Genomic DNA, 25857 nt, shown 5'->3' with positions numbered 1-25857 from the left:
TTTTTGAACAAAGGGTCCCTCGTTTTTATTTTGCAGTGGGTCCCATAGTTAGGCCGCGTGTCCTGCGCATGACCCTCTTGTTCCGTTGCTGACACACACCTCTTCCTGGGCTTTGTCCTCTCACCTAATTGTTCTTCCACCTCCATGTTTGATGCCCTTTGGAGAACTCATCTGCTACTGAGAACATGATTATCTTTCCCAAGTCAGCAAAAACTCTGTCCTTTAGATCTATAAACATGCTATTTGTCCCCTGAGATTTAAAAAGAGGAAAAGGAAAGAGAAAGAAGAAAAGGGACAATGTGGAAATGCCGCAGGGCTTGCTTGGTTCACATCCTCCACATTCGCTCCATCTGCTATCCAATCTCACTCCAAAAGTATATATTATTCTAGAATTTGCCTCATTTCAGTTAAATAATTCTCCAGTCATTAGATACCTGAGGTTTCTTCATTAGTAAAGTCCGATAATATTCCTTGTGTTAATATTTTTTAATCCCAAGTAATCTGTCCTTCTAATAATCCAGTTGGTAAACCTCCATTAGCATGGATGTGACTTCGTGATTTGTTTTGTTTATTTTTATTTTATGAAGCCCTGGGAACCCAGTAGGTGCTCAGAAAATATAAGCTTGATTGCTCCCATATATCTCCCAAGATTCCATAATGTTTCAAAAGACAGATGACTCTCAGATCATATCTGTGCCAAGAAACCTGCACCAAGCCTTGGGAGGCCCCAACATTCAAGATCTTTGCCTCTAAATTAGGCTCTTTCTGTTGCACCATCCCCAAGGGTAGTATTTAACAACTAAATTCCATTGCATTGGAGGCAGGCTGTCTCCTTGACTTCACAGAGTTCTGTGAAACTGTGTAAAGGGCATGGTTTAGAGCTATGCAGACCTGGGTTCAAATTCCAGCCCTGATATCAACCAGCTGTATGTGGCAGATTTTATTTCCCATAAATAAAGTGTCTACAGCACTGTTCCCATTCCCATATATTCCCTAGAGGTGGCATCTCTGTTTTCCTTCTTGAAATTGGGCAGGCCTTTATGGCTGCCTACATGAAGAATGTCACAATGTGTGACTTCTAAGACTTCTAAGACCAGGACAGAAAAGGTGACACAGATTGTGCCTAGCTCTCTCTTTCTTCTTCGGGATCTGGCCCTTGGAACCCAGCTACCATGTTGTGAGGAAGCCCAGAGCACAAGAAGAGGCGATTCACAGTCCCAGCTGAGTTCTCAGATGACAGGTGGCATCAACCACCAGACACGCTAATGAGTGAGACTTCACATGATTCCAGCCCCCAGCATTTGAGCTGTCCCACATGACACTTAGTGAACTAAAATCAGTCATGCCCACCAAGGCCTGGCCAAACTGCAGCTTCACGAGTGAAATAAATGTTTTGATTGTTTAAAGCCGTTAAGTTTTGGGGGTTGTTACCCAGAAGATAACAGGCACACACTTAGCCTCAGGTTCTTTATCTGCAAATTGGGGGCAGAAATATTTACTCTGCAGGGTTATTATACAACTGTATATTAGTATGTATAAAATACATCAGTGTTTGCTTTATAAATCTACAGCTATCATCTTTATGACTGCAGAAGATATACATTTAGGAAGAGGTAATTCAACATCCCTGTCTGTGAAACACTATGCCTTAGTAAAAGTCAGCAGACTTCTCGCGGATGGAACAAAAACTCAACAATACCTCAGTGTTTGGGGTTTGTGTGTGGAACAATACATTCAACAGAGGAAGCAAACACAGAAAGAACTATGGCCCCTGTCCACTGGTGAGGGAAGAGTATTCCTAAACTAGGGCAGTCTCCCATTGACCGTGAAGGGAGATCGGGAAAGTGATTCATATTTGGTTAGCTATTGGTACAACCATATGTATATGCATGTTTATTCTCTACAAGGCCACTGAAGTTCTTTCCAGAGCAACATTCTTCAACCATACACTGTTATCAAGTAGTTCAGGAGCCAAAGACAAGAAAAGACTAGAACTCAAGGAAGACAGATGGATGGAGCTCAGAGATCAGGTTTGTGACAGATTCCTGGTGATTTTCTGTGGAAGCCACTGTGGTCTCTCAATATCCAGGAACTTTGCCACAGATATTTACAATATTGCCATGCTATTTTTCAGGCCTGACTGCAGTTCTCATTGCTCGAATCAGGAAAGCTGGAATTCTTCCACCTCAGAAATGTACCAAAGCACAGGAAACAAAGAGTGATACAAATCTACAGCCTCAAACAAACAGAACTCCTTCCCACGTGGTTTAATTTGAAGAAGATGTCTTCTCACTTAAGCCTCCCTCTGGAGTCTACCAGTCCTAATAGAGGAAACATGCTTTCCACTTCATTAGGCCACTGTCAAAAGTTTTGCTTTCCTCCCTTGACATATTTTTTTACTTATTACTCAAGATGATACAGAAATTAGTTCCAGCTTTTAGTCAAGAATACATTTCCCCTACATTCATGGAACAAGCCTGCACTTCCTATCATCTTCCTATAAAAGTAGACTATCTTGACATTGAGCTCTGCTTCTCCCACAAAGGTTGGTGGTTGGGATCCTGAGACAGTGGAGATTCTTCACTTCCTTCTCTGGTTGTCAGAATGTGGAGGTTTGAATATCACGTCTTTAATACCACAAATTGTTCTGTGAAGAGTTTAAAGAAAGAGAATCTCTCATCCTGCCTCTCAATGGGGCTTGGTAGCTCTCATCTACGCCATACTCCCAGATACGATGAATTAAAAGCTATGACACTAAAGTCAAATCTGATTTACTGAATAGGATCACTTAAATCTGGGACCCTCTGGGAAAATTCTTTTTGCAAAATTAGTATTCTATAATATGTCAGCAAAGTATATTTATAGAGTTGAAAAGTCTATCCTGATATTCAATAAAAAATGTCATGCCAAGGCTCCACTCTCAGCTATTCTGATTTAATGAATCTGGGGTAAGACTCAGACTTTTCTTCCCTCAAACTCTCAAGGGGGTTCTAATGCTCAGCAAGCCTGGGCACCTCTGACCTAGAGGCATTCACAGCGGGTACAAGAGAATCCCTTAAGGAGCATGCTAAGAAAGAAGCCTGACCAGAGGGCTCCCCAAGCGCACTCCAAACACACAGAGTTAGAGTCTCAGGGAGACAGCTGGGGCGCCCTCCCTTCTCTCTTTGTTCCCTATTTCCCTATCTGAACTGGAAATGCCTTCAGATCGCAGCCCTCCCGCTGTCTCCCACCCCACTTCCACTGCTGTTCCTCCCCACCTTTGACCCTTGTATAGGACCTGAATGATGGGCACCGTTTTGAGTTGTTCGGGGACTGGAGAGCAAGTTTTGGAGGATGACATATGGAGAACTTCAAATCAATGCACCCACAATGTCAGGAGCTTCACTTGCTAACTGGTATCTTTACGTTGCACCTCGACATAGAGCCCTTGGTCTCTGCAGGTGGGTCCCCATGGAGGGTGACAGAAAGCACTGTGATCAGGTCCAGAAATCTTACCCTCTCAGCCCAAGTTCTTACAGAATCATATGTGCTCAACCACATTTCCTCTCCCCATGCAATATCCTCTAGCTGGCAAATGGCCAGAAACTTTGCTTCTTCTACACTGCAGGACCCTGTAAGACCTTGGGAACGGCAAGCTTTCCTGGCTTGGGGAGCACTGGGAGGCTTCAGCTCCATCCCCAACCATGTGCAGTCACCTGGCCAGGCGCGCAGGGCATGTCCAGGCAACGGGAGAAGCTTCCTCACCGAGGGCCTGCTCAGTACTGAGCCTGAGGGTGCAGTGAAGGAGGAGACCCGGCCCCTCTCCTTGAGAAGCGGGCCCACATGGGGGCAGCAAAAGGAAAAGAGGTGATGTTCAGGTCCTATGTGATGCACAGTAATGGCAGAGCATGGGTAGGGTGGGAGCCGGAAGCAGCCCACCTGAGAGCTCAGGGAAGGTTTGGGGGCAGCAATGAACCTCAATATGAGCCTAAAGGTAACAGAACTTATTCAAGCAAAGCCGTGGGTAAGGACATCAGAACACAAGGGACCACATAAGCACAGATCTGGAGGCTTGGTTGCACAGCGTGGGTGGTCAGGGAAGCTCCAGCAGTTGGTGTTGCCCTCCGTGCTGTGTCAGGGAAACCCACATGGGAATCCCAGTGTCCCTCCACATCCAGTCTGGGATGGCAGCCTAATCACAAGCAAACCACAAAACAGTCAAAAGCCGATCTCCTGGGGGCTCTAATGTCCCCTGGGTCCGTTACTCTTGCCGTTACCGGTCGCTGACCCCTAATCACTTGGCCACCTTGGCCAGCATGGCATCTTCCTCACTTCCATCTCTCAAAGCCAGTCCTGAAAGCTTCACATGGAAGTGTGAATTCTGGATAATTGTCTAATCATTGATGGAGGACCAGATGTTAAGGCCCCAGTGGTGGGGCTTCAGGCATCTACCAGGCAAGCAAGGACCTGGGAAAGGAGGAAGAAGGCCAACAGCAACTGAAGTCTTGAAACCAGACACGTGTGCATTTACCCGTTAGCACCTGTGTGAGAGCCGGTCAGCTCTTCAGCTCTTCCTGCCGCAGCGTTACCAAGAGCAGAACTTCTACAATGGGCGTCTGGCTAAAGGGCAGCCCTTCTATCGCAAAGCTGCTTCAATTTCCATTTTAAATTCTCTATTTAAAATTACTTCAGGGCTAGCTGAAAGGGCAAGACTTAAAAAACAAAAACAACACATTCCTTTGTAATTAATATGGAGGTGGGAGACTATAGGAATGTTGAACTTGCCTTTAACATGAGCACTATGAATCTGGGATAGTCATATTTTTCTGTACGTGTGCAGTAAGATCTAAGCCAGAATGTGAGGAGGATGTTCAGGTCCCCGGATAGTCCTTCAAGCAAAAGAGGGGAGCATAATACAAAGCAGAGAATGAGGAGTCTTGTGTTCCAGACCTAGTTTTGGAAAAAAGAACTGTGTTATCTTCGGCAAGTAATTTCCCCTCCCTGGGCCTTAATGTTATTATTTACAAAGTGGATACATTAGAAATGATATTGAAGGACATTCAAAAATATTTCTAAACTGTAGCTGGGAGAAGGTGACTGTCACTGAGTCTTTCATTTGCACCTGAGAATTCCAGTGGTTGAGCAGCCTCCACAAGCTAGCACAGCCCCCAGGGCCCAGACAAGCTTGGCTCATGGCACGGGCTCAAGTGTTTGCTGAGAGGATGGAGCTTGGGGCTGGCATCCCACCCTGAGAAGCAGGTAGCTGACCTGCTGGACAGGAGTCATCACCGTGCAGCCTGGAGGGGAAATGTGAACACAAAGCAGGGACCGCCCATAACCACCTTCACAGGCTCTTTCAAGGGTTTGCCTTCTCACAACTTCCCTCTAACATCTCCCCATAGTATTGTCAGCAGGTTACCTTAAAAAGTGGCGAAGAAGCATCCCTTTTGGGAGGCTGCTCCCTTTCACCCCTTCCCAGGTCCCTCAAGCCTCATCCAACTCCCTCATTCTTCAGACTAGGCCAGCAGAGGTCCAATAAGTCTAGATGACTTGTCCAAGACACAGACCATCCGTGGGGGTGGAGTCTGCAGTCGAATTGAGGTGGTTGAAATCTCAGTCAGCATCATCCGTGTACGTACTTTAGACATAGTCACAGACACTATGAGAACCGAATCCTCACAGAAGGGACCTTGGAGATGTTCCTGCTCGCCCTTGCTTCCTTGTCATTTTACCATCTTAAAGGGTAAAGGCAGAGGAAGGAGAATTCTGATTATTGTGGGGTACAGATTCTGACCAAGGTTTATTCTGCTTTCATGTGAAGGATTCACTCAGGGGCTGGACAAAGGAGCTGGGTACTCACGGAAGCTCCTGATCCCCAGGGGGAGGATAGTAGGGAAGCTGTGTAGCTAAATCGCTCCTCTCCACACCCCTTCTCCCCCCTAGGGTGAGTGGAAGGGTTTGGGGAGATAGCACAGCCAAAAGGGACCCCAGCGCCTGGAGGCCAGCAGGCACTCCACAAGGCAGATCTCTGCCCTCTGAGGCCCTCTGGGCCTATCCCTCCTCCCCTCTCTCACCACCCCAGCGGGGCACAAAGGGCCACCGGTCTGCAGGAAGTCTGCAGGGCCATCATGCAAGAGGGAAATGCTTCTAGCAGCCAGTGCCTCCTGTCCCATGAGCCCACCCGACCGATTTCTTTTGAGTTCCTACAGAACTTATGATGAAGATTGTGGTCTTCGACGATTTTATCTTCTGTGTTTCAAAAACAACTTCACAATAAAAATAACAATTTTTAAAAATAAAAATGGCTTCCTAGGTACAGACTAGAAGCTGAGCCAGGTTTCATGTCAACGTGACCCAGTTGTGTTTTCTCTGCCTTGAAAAAACTCAATCTGAGCTTGCTCCTGGCTGAGTTCAATGTTCAAGCTGAGGCTGAACTATGACTGAAAAGGAGCCTGCCTTTTGCAATCCCCGAGGTCCAGAGGGGGAAATGAAAAGCTTTTCCAAATGGCAGACTAAGGCAGGAAATGTTCTATTTATTGTATTCCTAAAAAAATTATAATAAACTTAACCCAGTAATTATACCACACACATAGTCCAGACCATCACCCAGGAAGCCACAGCCTGAGGTGGAGTCCCTGTTTCTCTTCAGAAAGGGAATTTTTCCAAGATCTACCATTTTTCCTTCATAAGTCCCGTAGTTATCAAAGACAGACGGACGGCCCTGCTTTCTGCCAGCGGGAGTCAGAAGATCTGAGTGCTGGTCCCAGTTGTTCTGCAAGATAAATGTACCCTTGAGCAAGTCAGTGCCTCAGTGTGGCCTGCATCCTTGCCTATAAAGCCAAGGAACGATGGGGTAGTGACTAACTGCTCACGCTCACTGCCCAGCAGTATTAATTGGACATGGAGAAGTCAGAAATAGCCCTTGCTTGTGTAGAGCTATCATGTAAATTCTCCACTTCGTGCCTAGGAGGAAAAAGTGGAAGTGCCCATTAAAAATACAAAGCTACCCCCACATAACTCCCAAAGACGTGCGGGGCAGGAACTGTTCTCTCCTGGACTTGTCTGTAAGTCTCAGTATCTGGTGTGATGCACCTGGGCTGCTCAAGTTCACAAGCACCAAAAAACCTTGTTTTGACTTCCACATCCTAGTGCTGAGATCCACAGATCTCATATCAGCCACGTGCTATATCAGGGGATGTGAAGCCATGTTTCCAGCTCTAACAGAGACTGTTCCATCCACAAGTTTGGGGCAGACGTTTATGTAACTGTAGATAATTCATCAGAGCATTCTTGTATCTGTGTAGTTGGAAGGTACCAAATAGAGTAGTTGCACCTCTTTGTTAAAAATTATACTACAGTTCATGTCCTCCACACCCCAACCCCCACCAAGACAGTTCTACCTTGTAAGCCGGGACAAGGCGGGTCACAATAGCTTCCCTTTACTTGCAAGACTTATCTAAGGAAGGAAGCCTGCTATTGTTGGGCTATGTTTAGAATAGATGATGCTAAGCAATGGCCTTGAAGGTTTAATAGCAGGTAGATTTCTAGATCCTATCTAATGTTTATGAGCAGCCCCTTCAAATTATATTTTGATACAGGCTCAGGAATGTGTTCTATCTCCTAAATACTGGCAGAATCTCCTGGAAGATGATGTAGAAAATTCTGAGGTTTCAACTAGGATCAACTGGAAAGACTGACAGCATCATTCTGTATTTTACTTATAATGCCAACCTTAGATGGGATTCTGCAGACACTTCTACACAGACAGCAGAGGCCTGCTGCACAAGTAGAAGAAAGGGGCAAAGCTAAAATGAGAAACATAATTTCCTCCATGTTCCTCCAATGAACTCTCATCACATCTTTTTAATATGGGATTTCTTTTAAGCAAGTCATAAAACAGATGCTGTTTTATTTTTCTCTTTTCAGTCTTGTGTTATAGTTAAGGGTCAGACATATTCAGTCTAATTGTTTAAACGTGGCTTGCATGCAAAGACCACAGCCTCAGAGACATATTGTGGGGCTGAAGAGAAATAAGACCTTAGACACAAGTTGAATGTAAGTAGAGTGGGATCATAAGGATTTTATGCTATAGCACTGTCAGTTCTGTAACTAGCTTTGAGAAGAAGGCGTTTCTTTTCTCAATCCTTTTCCCCATGGGATGGGGGTGGGGGTAGAAAAATGGCTTGAATTGGCCTCAAAGCTCTCTCCCTCATCCTTAACTGGGAATCATAATAGCTGCTCAGGTGCTTCTTAAGTTCTCTGTGAAGATCAGATAATGCACATGCAAGTGCTCTAAAAGGATGAGGCACAATAATAATGCAACGACCTCCTATTCTATTCCTTCTTTATCAGTGGATTGAAATTATAACTACAACACCACATCCTACAGCTTTACCACCCTCTAAGGAAAATGAACACGAGCCCAGCCCTCAACTGCGTTCCACTAAGAGCTTTCTCTCTGTCGTCCAGAATTCCCAGCAATGGCCCTAAAAGTAACAATTGTGTTGATAGGAGAAAATTTTAGGTTGTCTATAACCTTGCTACTCAAAGTAGGTCTATGGACCAGCCGTATCAGCCTCCCCTAGGAACTTGGTAGAAATGTAGATCCTCAAGCCCTACCCCAGACCTACTGAATCACAGTCTGCATTTTAAACAAGATCTCTAGGTGATTTATGCCTATTAGTGTTTGAGAAGACTGGTCTTTAGAACCTCTGGAAGACAAGGCCTCATAGCACAATAATGCCAACACCTTCAGAACCTGGGCACTGGGCCAGTGATAACCAGATTTTCATTTCTTTTATTTTAAAAAGTACATCTTTGCACATCTGGATTTCACATTACTCCTACTTAGAAAAAAATCTCTACTCTTGCATGCAGTAATCTGGCCCTATGGCTTTCTAAACATGTCAGTGAATCTCAGCCAATTTTCCATACCTAGTGCAGGGGAGGGGCCCTCTTGCAAGTAACAATGGCAGCCTGGTGCTGAAAGTGAACCCTGAAGCTGAAACTGGAGCCAGGGTTAAATTATTTATTGAAATTCCATGATGTGGCCTGCCCATTAGAAACCCCCAGAGCCAAGAATCATCAAACATATCCATTCTGTGCGGGCCCTACTCTCTGTCCCCTGAAGTCACCTGCCCCTCTGCCTGAGGGACTAGTCAGATGCTGACCCTCACCTGAGAGGTTAAGTCATGGAAATGTGACATGTCAGGGTTAGTGAACGGAACTTTCTGAAGGTGCCACACTCAGAGCTCCCAGTGCCCACTGCTGTGCAGGCAGGGGCTTGGCAGGCTACCTGCCTGCCGTCCCCAGTGCATAGAAAGCTTGCAAAGAAAGGTGCAGACAAACAAGGAAGCTAATCTGTTGCAGATAATTCTTTTCTAAAAGAAACATTCTTTGTCTCTGTATAATGAGAGAAAAAAGATTACTTTGCCAACCAACATGCCAATATACACAAAACGAATTAACCTCTGCAGGTAAGTTATACTTTTATAATCACTAATATTTGACCTTCAGAAGCAGAAGACTGTAAATGGCATGTCCACCAATAGCGAAATGGCTGATTACAGTGCAATATCTGTGTGGGGAGTATTATACAGCAAGTAAAAAGGAATGAATTGGATTCGTATGTATTTTTCTGGAGGGAGTGTCATGGTAGGAGAAAAAGGCAAGTCACAAATCAATGGGAATAATATAATCCTCTTTTATTTAAAACCACTACAATTTTGTCTTTCCTTGGATCAAATCTGGTGACTCTCAGTATCAATAATCATTCCAGACTGTTGAAATGGGTGATGGACATTGTAATGACTCAGATCTTCAGTTCTTTCTAAAATAACTAAGACTGGTAAAAGGTAGTTAGCCAGGAGAACAACAACAATAACAAAGGAGCATTGTGGAGTCTCTCTAAAGGCGGATTTTATCTGTGTGCTGTGTGATGCAAGGTGCATACTGTATTGCCGTATTTGCCTTTTCCCTGATGAATGGGCAGTGTAGTTCAAACGGATCTCCCCACGTATCAAAAGAGGAAATTACTTCCTTTTAGGGTTTTGTCTTTTTGCAAAGACACCATATTTAAGCTACATAATGACTTATAAGTACTTGTGATAGACATTTAACTTAAATAAGTTGACTGGGTAATTGCTTCATTCTATCTTCAAATAACAGGAATCATAACAACCTCTCCATTTTTCACTTTTGGCCCTGTATTTCTTTAGATTTCAAGTCCCTTTTTCCTATGACAACACTTCAGGCTTCTTATGATGACCTGTAAACCTCATTTTATCAAATGCCATTGAAAGCTTAGTGACAGTCATATTATAATTATGACTACATGCAAATCATAATGAATCAAAATGGCTTTGTGGCATTTTTGGAAAGATCTTTTTTTTTTGCCATCCCAGAAAACTCCCCCAGAACTGTAGCCCAGCCAACTTTCTGTTGTCATTTGTAAAATTAAAAATAATTGGGCAGATCTGCTGGAGCACTGTAAATGGTTCCTTTGGCCCTTTGGAGCCCACACTCAGAACCCCTTTCACTGATAACAGGATAAAATCCAGCCTCCATGGGCTGCTCCAGGGCTCCCACTCACTCTTCCCAGTTTTATCGGTATTCCCCTTTCGGAACCACCTCCTTTGCCTCCCCATGTCGCCTCCAGACAAATGGCTTCCACGACCGCTCTCAGAGCTCCATTTGCCATGTTATATGTACTCTTGTCTGTACCTTTCTTTCGTCTGGATGGCGTTTTCCCCACCTCTGTGTTTTCAAATATCGACTCAGATCCCGCCCTCCCCAGTAAGCCTTTTCTGCCCACCCCTGTTGCAATTACTTCATGGAGAGTTCATTTCATCCATTTACTGGAGAAATAATTAGGCATCAACAATGTGCTGGGTACTGTTCTAGGTCCAACACACGCTGTCTTTCCCTGCGGCTTGCTATGGCGCCCATCTCCCTGCAAAGATGCAGAGCATGAGAAGGCGACATACAGCAGCCAGTAAGCCCCTGCTTGGGTATCGTACTGGGCTTTGCCACTTTGTAGCTTTGTGATACTGGGCAAGTTTCCTGACCCTGGTTTCCTCATCTGTGAAGTGAGAGTACAATGTGGTATGTTCCTCCAAGTTGTGGTGAGGATTAAATGAGACAGTTCATAGAAAGCATTTAGAGACAGTTGCAGCACAAAATAGAGGCGTAATAATCACTACTTATGTCATGATCTTATGTGTGGTCTTATCTGCCCATGCGTGCTGCCTGTCCCCATGGTGCCTTCCTTTCTCCATGCACTTTCCATGTATAAGACCTCGGTGTTGTGTCTCCTCGTCACTCTGTGGTAAAACACCCCTTCCTCCAACCCGGGATTGGTTAGTAAGGGGTGGATCCTGAGCAGTCACTGGAAGTGTCCACATAAAATTATAAATGGGAGTTCTGAAATATTTTTAACATGTTAATTAAAGTCAGTAGGATATCTAGGAAGAATTCATTCAACAATATTTATTAAGAACGTCTAGAACAAATGGTTCTAAAACCATCTGGAAGGCTTGTTCAAATACAGTAGGTCTGGGGCAAAGCCCAAGAACTTGTGTTTCTAAGAAGCTCCCAGGTGATGCTTCTGGTCTAGAAGTAACACTCTGAGAACCTCTGTACTAAGTGCCAGAGATACAGAACAACTATGAAAGGGCTGTGGGTCAGGCTTCCAAAAAGAGTCAACAGCCAGGGTCTGAAGAAAACACACAGCAGAGTGGGGTGAAACCTGACCCTGGTTAGACCACCCAAATTCTATTCCTGGCTCCATCCTTCACTGGAATATGACCTTAGATAAGTCATTTAACCTCCTCTAAGCCTTGGTTTCCTTATTCATAAAGTTAGGGTAAGAACATTCCCTTCACACCTCACAGAGCTGGGAGGACCCAGGACAACTGTGAAGTATTATATGTACTGACTGGAGACCCAAGTGAAGAGTTGGGGAGGGGACATATCCTCCCCTTTTCCAGCCCAAACTAACCGCTTGAATAGAAGAGAGATCCTCTAGGGAAGTTGTATCATTTCCCAGTTCACTGAAGTATTATTTAGTATCTTAAAAAGCCAACTACTTGAATAAATTCCCCAGTAACTCAAAACCTTAAAGCAGCTTTGAATCAAGAGCCCCACTCTTTAAAGTGACTTTTTGGGCAGGCCTGCTAGGGCTACGTGCACCCCATCTACCTTTGGGCCTTCTGCCTGGTCTGGAACCATGTTGGGCTGCCAGTGGTTAAATACTCCTACTGCATAAGATTAATACCTGTGAACATCACCCTCACTAAATTACATTTTAATGTCCTGGCCTCAGTTTTTACCAACTATCCATAAAAGAAATCAGCATAAAAAGTTTTCTACTGCATTTGCTATAAAAAAAAATTGATGACATTGTTTCCTTATATTCCTCAGTGTAACCCACACACTTCTCATAAAACGCCATGTAAGGAAAGGCCTCAGAACCCAGTGCCACATGTAAAAGGATACCTAATGTTAAGAGTAAATGCTACTGATTAAATGTGAATGAAACACACTGAAAAACATATAGGTACATATGTGCAGTGTCCATAAAACCAGCAAATTGGAACAATGTAAGAACACGACCAATGAAAGACCACTCTGGGGCTCTCACTCTTGTCCCCGTCCCTCTCTATCAGTTTGCTTGGCTTGGGTACGCCCTTCCTACCCTTCCCTTCCCTGGCACTCCGTTTCCTAGTTCAAGTCTAAGGCTTTCCCAGTTCTTTCAGCGGATGAGTCTATGACATTATATATATAAGCTCTGCAACTCACGAGAGATTGCACACATAGAGATAAAGACCTGGGTTAATTCTGTCTCAGTTTGCATGGCTGCACAGATGAGTGATTTTACTAAGGACACTTAAGAAGCCAATGATTAACTTTTAGTACTGACTGACACTTTTATCTATTGTCTAGAAGTCAGTCTGAATGACATGCAATTAGAGGTTGTGAGAAATGAAAATAACAATAAATCCAGACATGGAATAAGCCTTGGTAAAAGATGAGAAATGATGCAAGCATGAGGTGACCGAGTGAGGCTGGTTCCCTAACTTTATGGGCTGCACAGGGCAAAGCTTGCATGTTCTGGGAAGTGGAGGAGATAAATACCAATAAAACAAGAGCTGAGAATCCTTGGGGAATATTCTCAGTGAGAGTCCATAGTTTTCAAAAAACTGTTAAATCCTCAGACCTCTACCAACGGACATTTTTCACAATCTCATCCTATCAACTCTAATGTTCATGCCAGTGCAGAGAAGGGAGGAGTGTGGGGGGATGGCTGGGTTGGGCTTTGTTAGTATTCTTACTGGGAAGCTGTGAAATCCATACCTTCTAGGAAAGGGTGTGTGTAGGCCTGCACAGAGCCACCAAAGTGCCATTGAAAGTGTAATGCTCCTATTCTCCTGAGTGGGGGTTCAATTGGGTAAGTGAAGTCAAGACAGGAAAAGGAGTTCTTAAACACCACAGATTGTCATGGAGAGGTTTCCTCACTGCTCGCTGGAAAAGTGAATGCGGCATTCTGCAGAGCTCAGGTCAGGCTTCTGCAGCTCCTGTACCGCAGGGAGCTGTAGGTATCTGAAGCATGGGGAAGAGCCACATGGAAAAGTTAAATATGAACTGGCTGGTGCAAAGATGCAACAGATCATGGGCATGTCTGGCTAAAAAAGGGAATGCAAATAACTATTCACTCATTCGTTTTACTTAGGCACACATGCATTCATTCACCAAGTATTTCCTTAGCACCTGAAAAGGGCTAACCTCTGCTTTAGGGACCAGGACATAGTGAGTGCCTTTCTCAGATACATCTTTTTATTACCACTTCATCTCAATTAGCTCCTTACTTATTTCCTTAATGCAACTTTCATCATCTGAAATTTGCTTTCCTTATTTCTTTATGCCCCGTCTGTCTTACCCACTAGAACAGAAGCCTAGTGAAGGCAGGGACCGTGTCTACTTTGTTCACTGCTGTACTCTAGCACGTTGAACAATTCCTAGCCCATATGGGGCTCTCAAAAGCTGCCTTTTGATTGAACAACTCACAGAGACTAACAGAACATGGATCCTTTGAGAAGAGATTCTAAGAGAGTGTGGGAAAGCACCTAGAGGGACAGTAAAGGGAGAGCCGGTACACAAATTGAATTGCACCTGCACCCCAAATTGGAAAAGGTATTTGGCATCAAAAAGCAAACATTAGAAGAATCATGAACGTATCATTTCTTTGTGTTCCAGGTGAGAGCATTGAGCAGAATTACTTCTGAAGTACTTCCCAGTCCACCTGGTCGGTGACGCTGCCGTCTTCAGCTGGACATGGCTGTGCTCTTCCATGTGGCCTGTGCTGTCCTTAGACTTGATGCTCCAGTAGAAAGGACAGAAGGTCAGAAAGGCAGGTCTTGCTCTACCCGGACCTGGGCCTGCCTGCGTGACTTGGGAATGACACACGTGATTCGGAACTTAAGTTCTCCTCTGCCAGCATAATAGGGATAATGACATTTAGACTAACTGCCCCCATTCCCATAGCTGTGCTTTGAGGTCCAAACTGGTAACGTAAAGCATACACCCCACACATGGTGAAATTCCATGCAGAAGTTCACTACTGGACAGTTACCAGGTTGCCTCCTCCCGTGAGTCATGGCATCACTAGAGTTTATTACTCACAAAAGGGAGTTCTAAGAGTGGACTTCAGAGGAAAACAATAAATTATGAGATGAGTGCCTTTGTTTAAAGCCATTGATCAAAATAATTTGTTAAAAATTCATTGAGTTTTCCATGATGCTTTGTTTTCAAAGATAGACTGGATGCAAGAAATCCTTCTTTCCCTCCACAAACATTAGTTGAGCAGCTCGGAGTCAGGCACTGTCTTAATACCAAGGCAATAAGGTCAACACTTACCATCCTTGACCCCACGACTGCCTCCAGGATGGACAGAATCTTCAGCACAATGAGGGAAGGCCCTGGGGTGGGGGCAGGGACCCAGCCGTGCACGCACTGAGGGAGGGCACCCAACAGTGTGTGTGGAGGGGTTGCTGAAAAGGCTTCCGAGAGCGAAGTCCAGACAATGCAGAAGAGAAGGGGTCTCCATGGTGCAGACAGAAGAGTGAGCAGAGTCTGGAGAGAGCCTGGCCCCTGTGGGAGCCCCAGGCTCTTTGTTCAATGTGATTGTCACTGGGGCAGTGAGGGAGGAATGGTGAGAGGTGGGTCCAGAGAATAAACAGGGGGCAGATCCTACAGCAATGCACTCTATCCAGATCAGGAACGTAAGGATTTAACCTCACATATTAACCTGAAGGAGAGAATCTAAAAGTCGCTGTACGGTTTTAGTATAGCAGAGCAGGAAATATGCATTTCTAAACCCCTTGTTAATTTCACCCCAGAGGTACTTTTATATAAAAAGCAAACACACTTCAAATGTGTTTGACCAGGTGGTGTAACTTCCTAACAAGCTGTGGGGGGCAATCTCCATCCCTCCAACCCACTCTGTGCTCGGCCTGGACCCTGGAGACCGATGGTGGGGACAGTGTCAAGAGGCCAAGGATGGGGCTGACCAGAAGATAGGAGGCCAGAAGGAGGGGAGGTAAAGGTAATACTGCCCCACCTCCCTCACTACTGGCCTTCTCTTGGTTGGCTGCCTCCCTCTACTGAGGCCAGTAGGGTCACTCCTCCAGTGACTCTCTGGGGTCAGGGAAAGGTTCATGTGGTGAAAGGGCTTTGCCAGTTGCTCTCAGAAATATTTCTCTACTATCTCCTGAGGATGCCTCCAAACCCTGCTCTTACTTCTGCAAATAACCCCTTTACTCATCTCCCTTCCAAGGGCCCAGCTGGAGGTGCTGACAGTTCTCACTGAGCTCCTGACTGACATGCCATCATTGTCCTCCCTGTGCACTGGGTTCTCTGTGTAACAGGAATGCAGAGTTGTCAGAATTCTTTGTGTCATTGGACAAGGCCACCTGAAGGGTGAGGAACACTGGCTGGGAGTCAGAAAACCCAGGTTCCAGCCCCATCTTGGCCCACGAGTAGCTGTGTGACCTTAGACAAGCAAAAATCCTGCCGAGCATCAATTTGGGTGCAAGGACTTTGTTGCCTAGAACAGAGAGCAGTGTAGGCAGCAATTGGAGTCTGAGGACCAGGGTCCTTTGAGCTCTGCTGTTCTTTAGAGGTACCTCAGGGCTTGGGGGGATGCTGAGCCAGAGCAGCCCCTCTTTTATCTTTTTCTCTCTAGTGAGGTTCCATATATGATTTACTCTGAAAAAAAAAATCCCTGCCATCAGGAAACATTTGAACACTACTAGGCTTGATGAAGCTACGAGGTCTTTTCTAATTTTCAGAGCTGAGATTAAAGAGCCACAAGTATGGCAGCCAGAAGCTCAAGCACTCATGGCATCATGTAATTGCTTAAATTACAAAGAGGCAGTGGTTGTGACTTTGCCCAACATAATGAGGCTTGTGCAAGGACGGACGACCTGGGGCCATATGTCTTGTGCACAGTTCTGGAATAGCATAAACCTGAGTCATTTTCCATGAACTACTCAAACGTATCAGTGAGAGTTGTGTGTTGCTTGAAAGTCAGTGTGACTCCTGTGTTGCCCATGAAACTGGAGAACTGATACCCATTCACTGGCAGCCAGTGTAAGACACTGAGAATAGCAACATGAGTGGCACTGTGGACTTAATCCAAGCGTTTGACCCCATTAAGCTCTGCAAAATCTGCTTCCATTTATTATCATCACTTCTCACTCTACAAAACCTTTCCTGATAACTCCCCTGCCAGAAGTCATTGCTCCTCCTTCCAAACTCAACATTCAGCAATATCTTTAGCTACCCCGACGTTAGATGCCTGTGTGTACAACCTGTATCTCTTCTGCTAAACTGTAGTCTCATTGGAGAAAGGAACATGTGCTCCAGCTCACACACAGAGCAGATTGAGAAAATGTTAGTCGATGTATTGACTGATAGTAAAAATTGGCCTGAAAGGATGTTCTTTGGGGAGTAGTAATAACACAAAGATCTTAAAAGGTGTCTTAGTCTGCTCAGGCTGCCATACAAAATGCCACAGACTGGGTGGCTTAAACAACAGAAATTTGTTTCTCAAAGTTCTGGAGGCCGGGGCTTGCAAGATCAAGATGCCAGCTGATTTAGTTCCTGGTGAGGACTCTCCTCCTGGCTTGTAGGCAGCCACATTCTCACTGAATCCTCACATGGTGGAGAGGGAGTGGAGTCTCCTTTCTCTTCTAATAAGGCCACAAATCCTGCTGGATTTGGGCCTCAAATGTATGACATCATTTAACCTCAATTACCTCCTAACAGGCCCATCTCCAAATACAGTCACCTTGGAGGCTAGTGCATCAACATATGAATTTTAGGGCCTCTTAAGCCATAGCATTCTGCCCCAAAGTTCATGTCTTCCTCACATGCAAAATATTTTCATTTCCACCCCAACAGTGCCAAAAGTCTTAATTCATCCTAGCATCAACTCTGAAATCCAAAGTCTTCCCAAGCCATCGCCCACCCCTGCTAGTGGTGCAGTGGCACTGAGCCTGCCAGAGGTCAGAATCTGGGAGGTGACCATGTTTGTGTTATCCTGGAATGGCTCTGCTCTCCCAGGGGCACCACTGCTAGCAGGGTGAGCACCACAGTGTCTACAGGGAAGAACTTGAGAGGTCAGTGACAGTCTTTGCTTAAAAATGTTATATATACCTTGAGCTCACACTCTTTCTGATGTTAATCTATACTTAAGTCTGTGACAGCAATTTAGAAGAGCCTTGCTTCAAACAGGATAATATGTAGGAATGGTACAAACCTCCTGGGTTTTTTTAGCAGCCAATGGCCACAGGATTCATGCTTTGGAGAAAGGGCTGCACCAGATGACTCCTGAGGCCCCTTGGGGTGGTTAATTTTTTCTGTCAATTTGACTGGGCCATGGGGTGCCTAGGCATATGGTCAAACATTATGCTGAGTGTGTCTGTAGGGGTGTTTCGGGATTAGATTAACACCTGAACTAGTAGACCGAGTAAAGCAGATTGCACTCCCTAATGTGGGTGGGCCTCACCCAATCAAATGAAGACCTGAACAGAACCAAGAGGGAACTCCGCCTGCCTGAATGACTTGAGCTGGGACATTAACCTTTTACTACTGCTGGACTTGGGCTGAAGCATCAACTCTTCATTAATCCTGAGCCTGCAAGCTTTCCAACTGGAACTTACTCTATCAGCTCCCCTTATTCTCAGGCCCTCAGCCTTGGACTAGAACCATACCACTGACTCTCCTGGGAGATGTCTCCAGCTTACTGACTACAAATCATGGGAGTTCTCAGTCTGGGTTCATGGGGCCCTGGTTGTGAGTAGAGGTGGTCAGTTCTAAGGACCAAGACTCTCTCCCTCTCATGAATCTCCTGCCCGTATGGGTACAACTGCTCTGCATTTGAGGTGCTGTTGTGTGGGGCTTGGTTGCCCTTCTGTGTCACACTTGACACACATTTCAACCTTGTTTCACTCTTGTCAAAATGTTGGAGTGGGGAGGGAACACACAACATGATTGACTCTAACTATGAATACTCTCCCTGTCCCCAGTGTCATTTTATATAAACTGTGTCCCCCTTTCTGGTTGTTAACACTAAGACCTCGGAGGCCCCCTTCCAACTACTACAAGTAGTCCCCAGCATCCAATTGAAGCTGTATTATTCTATAAATATCCTAATTCCTGATTCTACCTCTATAAAAAAAATAATCATTGTGGCAAAAGTAAGGATGCTTTGAAATTTTGGGAAAAGCATTAAAGAAAACCCCCAGATTCAGATGCAGATCAATGCGAGTAGTTTTCTAGAGTCACTACTTTTTTGTGCCTAACATAATTTTTGTCCAGGATCTTAGGTACTGCCTTTACAACAACAAGAAAGTGCATTCCCAATATCAATAAACATGTAAACCATGGTGTATAGTTAAATCTGAATGGGAAAATAGGAAAGGCCCATCTTGCTCTCTACAAGGATTCTCTGCCCTGACTCTGTTTTATAAATGAAGGATTTGAAAATATATAAACATTATTAAGCAATCTAGGCATCTCATTAAAAGTACTAAAGTCCTCCAAGAGGCAGAGTGCAGGGCAAGTCACATTGCCCCCTAGGATGGGAGATGATAGCAAGAATACCAGCAGTGGGCTAGAGAGTTTCACGGATGGGAGGTTGCTGGCTGAACTCTGTGGTCGACTCTTGGGTGTTTCTGTAGGTCCATGATGGGATTCATCTCACATCTGCAAGCTTTCTTCCATGACATCTCCACCCATAGATCCATCTTTGCTCTTGAGAAGGGAGCACAGATGGAGAGCCTGCAGTAAATGCCTGCAGTAGACCCAGCTCTTCCTTGTATGCACCTGCAGAATCACAGAGCCCTCCTAAACCTGTCCCTCACCTATAAATATATGAACCGAGTTGTTAGGACAATCTGACCATATAATTATGCAAATATGCTTTATAGGTTACAGTCTGTTTTACAAATGAAAGATATTATTAAGATCAATTAAAACAAGGTAGATTCTCTGCACTCCTTTGAAAATTTCACTGTGTTTCACTGCAGGAGGCACCAGTGTTGTGCTATTGTTTTTTAAAGTGGTTTCCATTCATGTTTAAGTCACCAGTTTCCATTCCAATAATGGTTAGTGAGGTAAGGAGGCAGCTAAAAATATAACTGCCTGAAGCAAACAAAAAGAAACCTCCATCTTGATGTTTATTTGTGTTGTCTTTTTGTTTTAGAAAATGATTTGAGTTAGGCAACAAGTGTCTGATGGAATAAAGTGTGACAGCAAGATGGTGGGTTTAATATCTGACTCCCAGCAACTAAAAGACGTGTAGTGTCACCCAACCTCCTCGAACCTACAGGTGAGTTTCCTCACAGCAGAAATTTGGACACTAACATTCACGCTGTACAATGGTTATAAGAGAATATACGTGAAAACTCTATTACATAATAAGCGTGTCTTTCTTCCCTAGAAAATATATTGATGACAAGTCCAAGGGTCACAGTCACACTCTTAATCTAAGCTTGGGAAGAAATATAAATAAAGTTGGTGAGCATTCAGGAAGGTCAAAGTGAAACTTTAGTTTCCAGGACAGTGGTGTCCTTTGAGTGCTTAAGACTGTCAGCCACCTGAAGTGACCCACAGATTTTTGGCTGATTGGTTTGATGTCAGATAAACCAGAATTCAAAACCAGGTTCTGCCACTACTAGCTGTGTGACCTTGGGAAAGGAGCTGGAGATCTAAACCTCAGTTTCCTTTCTGATGAAATGGGCCCGTATCAGTTCCTTCTTCATGCAATCATGATGACATGTGAAGGCAGTGTACATGAAGTGCTTGGCTAATGTTATTATGTGTAGAGGAAAGTTAGCTCAATCTAAGCTGTGACAGACCCAAAAGTGACGCTCCCCTGATAGGTCCTGTCTTGGCCTTTATGCTCTTACATAATCTCCCCGTTGGGTGTGGGTGGGATCTATGACTTGTTTTAGCCAACAGAATATAGCAAAGGTGAAGGAATTTTGCAGATGTAGTCATGGCCCCAAATCAGTTGATTTTATGTTAATCAAAAGGAGACTAGATAAGTGGGCCTGAGTTAATCAAGAGAAAATTCATAAAAGAAAGCATCTCCTGCTGGCCTTAAAGAAGGGCTGCTCTCATGTGAGCTGCCTATGTAGGGGGCCATGTGGTAGGGGCTGTGCAGGCCCTGGAGCTGAGGACCTCAGTCCTACTTCTGCCAACAACAGGCGCTTGGAAGAGGACTCAGAACTCCAGGTGAGCTGAGAAGAGGACCCAGCTAAGCCACTGTCAGACTCCTGACCCACGGAAACTCTGAGATAAGCAGTGTATTAGTTTTAAACCACCAAATTTGTGGTGCACTGTTCAACAGTAATGAAAAACCAATATACAGCTGCTTCTGGAAATCATTTCCTAGAGATAGGCCTAGGTTTGAAGGAAATTTACCTTTATCCCTTCTATAGGATGGCTGCAGTAGCCATGAGAGAAAGAATAGGAAGCTTCTCCAGACATCTTGTCCCTCTGCGGAGGACTGTGCCTGGTGTAGTAGCTGGGAAGACGTCCCATGTGGTGCTCTGGACCCTCACCTGGCCCCTGCCACCCTGTCATGAGGTCCCCATGAGCCTGTGCAGGGGCCACCTGGCTCTGGTTTTGCTGACCTACCCTGTAAAGTTGGGCTAATCTCTTATTTTCAGCTGAGTGTAGGAATATTGGTTTCCGTATGTGCAAAATGGGTATGATCGTATGAGTTTTACTCAGCTCAGAAGGATGTTGTGAGGCTAATATAAAGTAATCACTGTGGAAATAGTTTTTAAAAATCTAAAATAAAAAAGAATGGTAGTGGTTATCCTATCAAAAAAGGGGGATGTTAATCTCTGGCCCCTTAAAGAGAGGGCTTCTAATGCCACCTATGAATAGCAGCTACTTGCACACATCAGGGAGAATCAGGTTCAATAGCTTTTAGATCTCTGTAGCTCAAAGATAGAGATAGTAGCTGTAAATATTTCAGATTTTTTAAAAAATTACTTTTTAGTTTCATGTCAACAAGCTATGATCATAATAAAAATAACTAATAATAATAACTTCAGGCCTAAAATTATGAAAATAGTCCCTCAATGCCTACAGAACAAACTCCAAACTCCTGTACCTTATATTGAAGAACCGTCATGATTTGTTCTCAAACACAGCAGATGTCGGGCTGTGCCATTTGTTCAAGTATTGAAATATGTGCACTGGTTGGTCATTAGCTGTTCACCACCACCCAGGCCACCCCATCTGGGACCCTCCAGATTTCCCCAACATCCAGCATGAATGAATTAATAGCATGTATGACACGGGGCCTCCAGAACTTGCCCAAGCACCACAGCACACGTCAAACGTTCGATCATTTGATTATTATCTGATCAACCAACCTTTCAAGGTGCAATTCTTACTCTTTCCCTGGGCATAGCCGAAATGGGTTTTCACTGGATATCCCCACCCCGTTCCCAGGTCCCACACTTTCACATTCTGTCATATTCTGCACTGCCCCCTTTGCCTGGAGTGTCTCCTCCACTCCCCACTGCTTTCTGCCTCACCAGAGTATTCCTATTAGCTCTGAAATACTGAGCATTGGTGACCAACCCGCTAAATGTCAGTTTCCCCATCCTTAGGAGGAATTCTAAGATGACCCACTTCAGATGGCGAGGATTAAATGACAGTGCAGGTGAGGCCTGAGCAGAGTCTAGATGCAAAGAGATGAAGTGTGGCCCATTCACATTACCTGTCCTGCTCCTTTCAAAGCTCTTCCCCAAGTGCTGGGCATCTCGGAAGGCTTCCTCCACCTCCTGTGCTTGGAAATGGCAGCTCTCCCCTAGAATCCTTGCTGTCTGCTCCTGGCCTAGCCCCTGGCTCCTGCTCCTCTCTGTCTTGCACTGCCGAGCATGTGTGGAAGTGGTATTTTCCCCTGCAGCCTGATTGAGGGCAGGCACCCTGATTCATTTTTGTCATTTCTGAGCCCAGCATGGCCACAACATGGGACACTGAAACCACTCAGTGAATCTTTGTTGACATAAGATGAAATACCGAGATAAACCGAAGCAACAAAAGCCACAAGCTTTAAATAAGAAGTGCCAAGAGCAAATCCTACAAGTCCTCATCCTTAACTCTAACTCTGCCGTGGGGTCCCTAACCCTGAGGCCTTGTGCTCCACCCTTGCACACCCCATGTGTTACCCTACAACACTGCCACTGACGAGGTGCCCCCCTCAGATGTCTGCTGAAGTGAACTGCTGACTCCACTCATTTCTAACAGACAGCCTTTCCAGAAAATGACAGAAAATATGGGTTATCTGTGTTTGAAGACCATGTGTGATGTTAATTGAAGGGTCTCTGCATTAAAATGAGAATGGCAGTTCATGCAAAATCATGTCTTTAATAGGGGACATGGAAGTGAAAGCTAATCCTTCATAGGGAGATTCTTAGTTGCAGATAGTTTTAGAAAGGACATGTCCCTGCCATCAATTCAATTTTGGGGGCAAACCTACTAGACTATGTGTTCATGCCTCATAGAGATACATGTGTGTGTGGTGCGTAGGTGGATGCACAAATCCATGTGCATCAGTATGTCTGCATAAGTCTGTATCAGTTTTTATCAACTATTTTCATTACTGTCTCACCCAAGGAACCTTTTTAGACTACTTCATTGCCTCCCATGAACATTTAATACCACAGATATACTCTACATTTATTTGTTGTACGTGTATGTGTGCTTTATATATGAAAAGAGTAAGATTTTTCTCTCCACAAGAACTAATTTTATCCTCTTTAGGGAGATACTGCTCCCATTGAGAATACATGGTCTGTATATGCATCTGTGCATGCATACACACACACACACACACACACACACACACACACAAACACACACACCATGTAAATCCTTGGCTCCTGGGAAGGAGACCTGCAATGCGTTTTGAGCTCCTAGATGAGAGGCTCCGTATTAATCACAACCAATCAGAAGAAAAGCTCTGGTCTAGCGATTCTTATAGGAAACAGATACTGGCAATTAGAAAACTGGGGAACTGCAGCCAGTTCTGAAGTTCACTGGGCAGGAACTGATTTCCAAATCTTCAGAATTGGGAGAGAATTTATGAAGACATATGAGCAGAAAACACCTAATTCTTTGTCAAAGGAAAATTTCTGAGATCCTAATTTTTACACAGCTATTGCCAACTTTTAAGTCCATATATCTATGTTAAAGAATGCATTTTAGACAAAAGAGAACCATCAGATTATTTAATAGTTTATAGATCTGGTCACCAGGATAGGCAAGTTTTTTTGAACGATCATTTAAGCCATCTCTGAAAAATTCATTGAGTACCTGCCAGTTGTTTAGCGCTATGCAAAGTCTTGTAGGAGATGTGGAAATAAAGATCAATGCGAAGGCTTTCAAATGTCTTACAGCCTAGTTTTGTTGTAATTTAAACTGGATATAATGTCTGAGGGCCTCAGCTCTTGTATGAGTTAACAGCAACCCCCAGACATGGGAGAGATGCCACTTCCTCGCTCCTCTGGGTAATTGCAGCCTTTCAAAAGCATGACATCATTAGAGAACATTTCTAACCTTGACAAACCCTTAGCATAGTAGATATACTGACCACTTACATTCTTTCCAGTTTATAACAAAGCTGTAAACCAAGAAAAAGTTTAAAATAATAGGCCATTGCCATGGGAACAGATTTGCTAACAACTGCTACTATTTGATGAATGCCTACTATGTGTTGAATACTATGCTCTGGGTCCAAATACATTGATTCTTTCTACACCAAGCCCTGTGCAACTCATGCAACCTGTTTAAATACATCCTTCATGGGGAGTTTGCCATCTCTCAAGGTACCCACCACTGGTCTGTTTGACAACTCTGATTGCAAGAAAGTTCTTCACTCTGTAAACTAAAATCAGCCTCCCCATTTAAAATCTAAAATCAGCCCTCAGCTCTCATCCTTGGGACTGACACAAATGAGTCTAATTCCTCCTCCATGTGGTTGACTAAAAGCAGGACTCATGGTCAGTAGATGTCCTCAGCCAGGCGGGACCCACAGTAAAGGCTGAACGATGGGAATTCAGTAGGCTGAGGGCAAACTTAATGACTGACTTGTACGTGTGTTACTCAGTGAGTGGCTTGACTAGCATTAAAAGGGGCCTTTATTATCCAACACCATGTCTGGTAAGAGGTGGAAGAAGCAGATGAATCTGGGCAAGTCGAAGAGGGCAGCCGTCATGGGTACCATGGGGAGTACACCATACACACCTCCCTGCGGGCACCGCTGAGCCCCCTTAACAGTCGGTCACAATTATGCCTCCTCTTGGCATCATCTGCCCACTCCCTCACTCAGCAGATAATTACAGGGCACCACTCTATGTTAATCTTTAAGTTTTTGGTATGAACTAGGGATATGCATAGTGAAGAGGTACTGTTGGCATATGGTCAAGCCTACTACCGTACTCAGGAAGGGGATAGGAAAGGTATTAAAAAGGCCCAAGGATAGTCAGGGAAGACTGTCATCCCTTCACTCCATACACCATTGGGTTCTTTGGTCAGTCTTTCAGAGATGTAGTAGGTTAGAAATACATATGCATTATGTGACCTTGCATAATAAGCCACTTAATCACTGGTGCCTCAGTCTCCTCATTTATACAATGGAGATACTAAAATAAGTGTTTACTATGCAGGGTTATCCTGGGAATTAAATGACTGATGCAGGTAAAGCAGTTAGAAAGCACAGAGCAAGCACTTAATAAATGTTAGTTCATATTACTACTATTCTTTGCTCTTAAAGGGAGCTCTTGAAAATTATTGTAACTTGTTTGCCTCAGTGAAAAGACCTTACTTTGGTGACACTAAAGGGGGTGAGGAGGGTGGAGAAAGGACTCAGCATGATTTCTCCCACCAAGGATGACCCAGTGAGTCTGAAGACTCTATGTTCTAAACAAGTCCTACATATGATCATGATCTACGTTTTTATCCATCTTTATAAACCATCCCAAATAATTTCCTGGAATTGGAAAATAAATAAATATTCCCTAAGCACTCAAACTAGATGTTATAATTAATGTCTTAGGATCTGTAAGACTTCAAAGAAGAGAGCATTGCACAATGATTTTCTAAGGAAATACTGAAATGATTCGTTCTTGCACACCACAGAACACACTCTAGCTAAATGAAGTGGAGAAGGAACCGGTCTACAAAGTCGATACCTGGTTTCTGCCTTGAAGAAGCACAGCCTTAAGCAATGTGCTCAAATGGTGCTGGGCAGCATGGAGGACAAATCTCCACTCTACATGCCAATATTGAGAT

At 44.4% G+C, this 25857-nt stretch overlaps 1 protein-coding gene across 5 annotated transcripts in view; it reads right to left on the bottom strand.

Moving 5' to 3' along the window:
* LOC108409032 (chloride intracellular channel protein 5) overlaps positions 1-25857 on the bottom strand; it is a 144291-nt gene that overhangs the window by 103148 nt on the left and 15286 nt on the right. The window contains exon 1 of one of the 5 annotated variants that reach the window (XM_017679359.3): positions 22283-22438. The exons of the other annotated variants lie outside the window; for them this stretch is intronic. Within the exon in view, the coding sequence (XP_017534848.3) occupies positions 22283-22324 (42 nt within the window). The 5' untranslated portion in view covers positions 22325-22438. Of the gene's footprint in view, positions 1-22282; positions 22439-25857 lie in introns of those variants that run through there. 5 annotated transcript variants of the gene reach the window in all.

Source organism: Manis javanica, chromosome 16, assembly GCF_040802235.1.
Source record: "Manis javanica isolate MJ-LG chromosome 16, MJ_LKY, whole genome shotgun sequence".
In the NCBI taxonomy this organism is placed as follows: Eukaryota; Metazoa; Chordata; class Mammalia; order Pholidota; family Manidae; genus Manis; species Manis javanica.
Note: the sequence above shows the minus strand (reverse complement) of the source record. Positions and strands in the feature narration are given on the sequence as shown.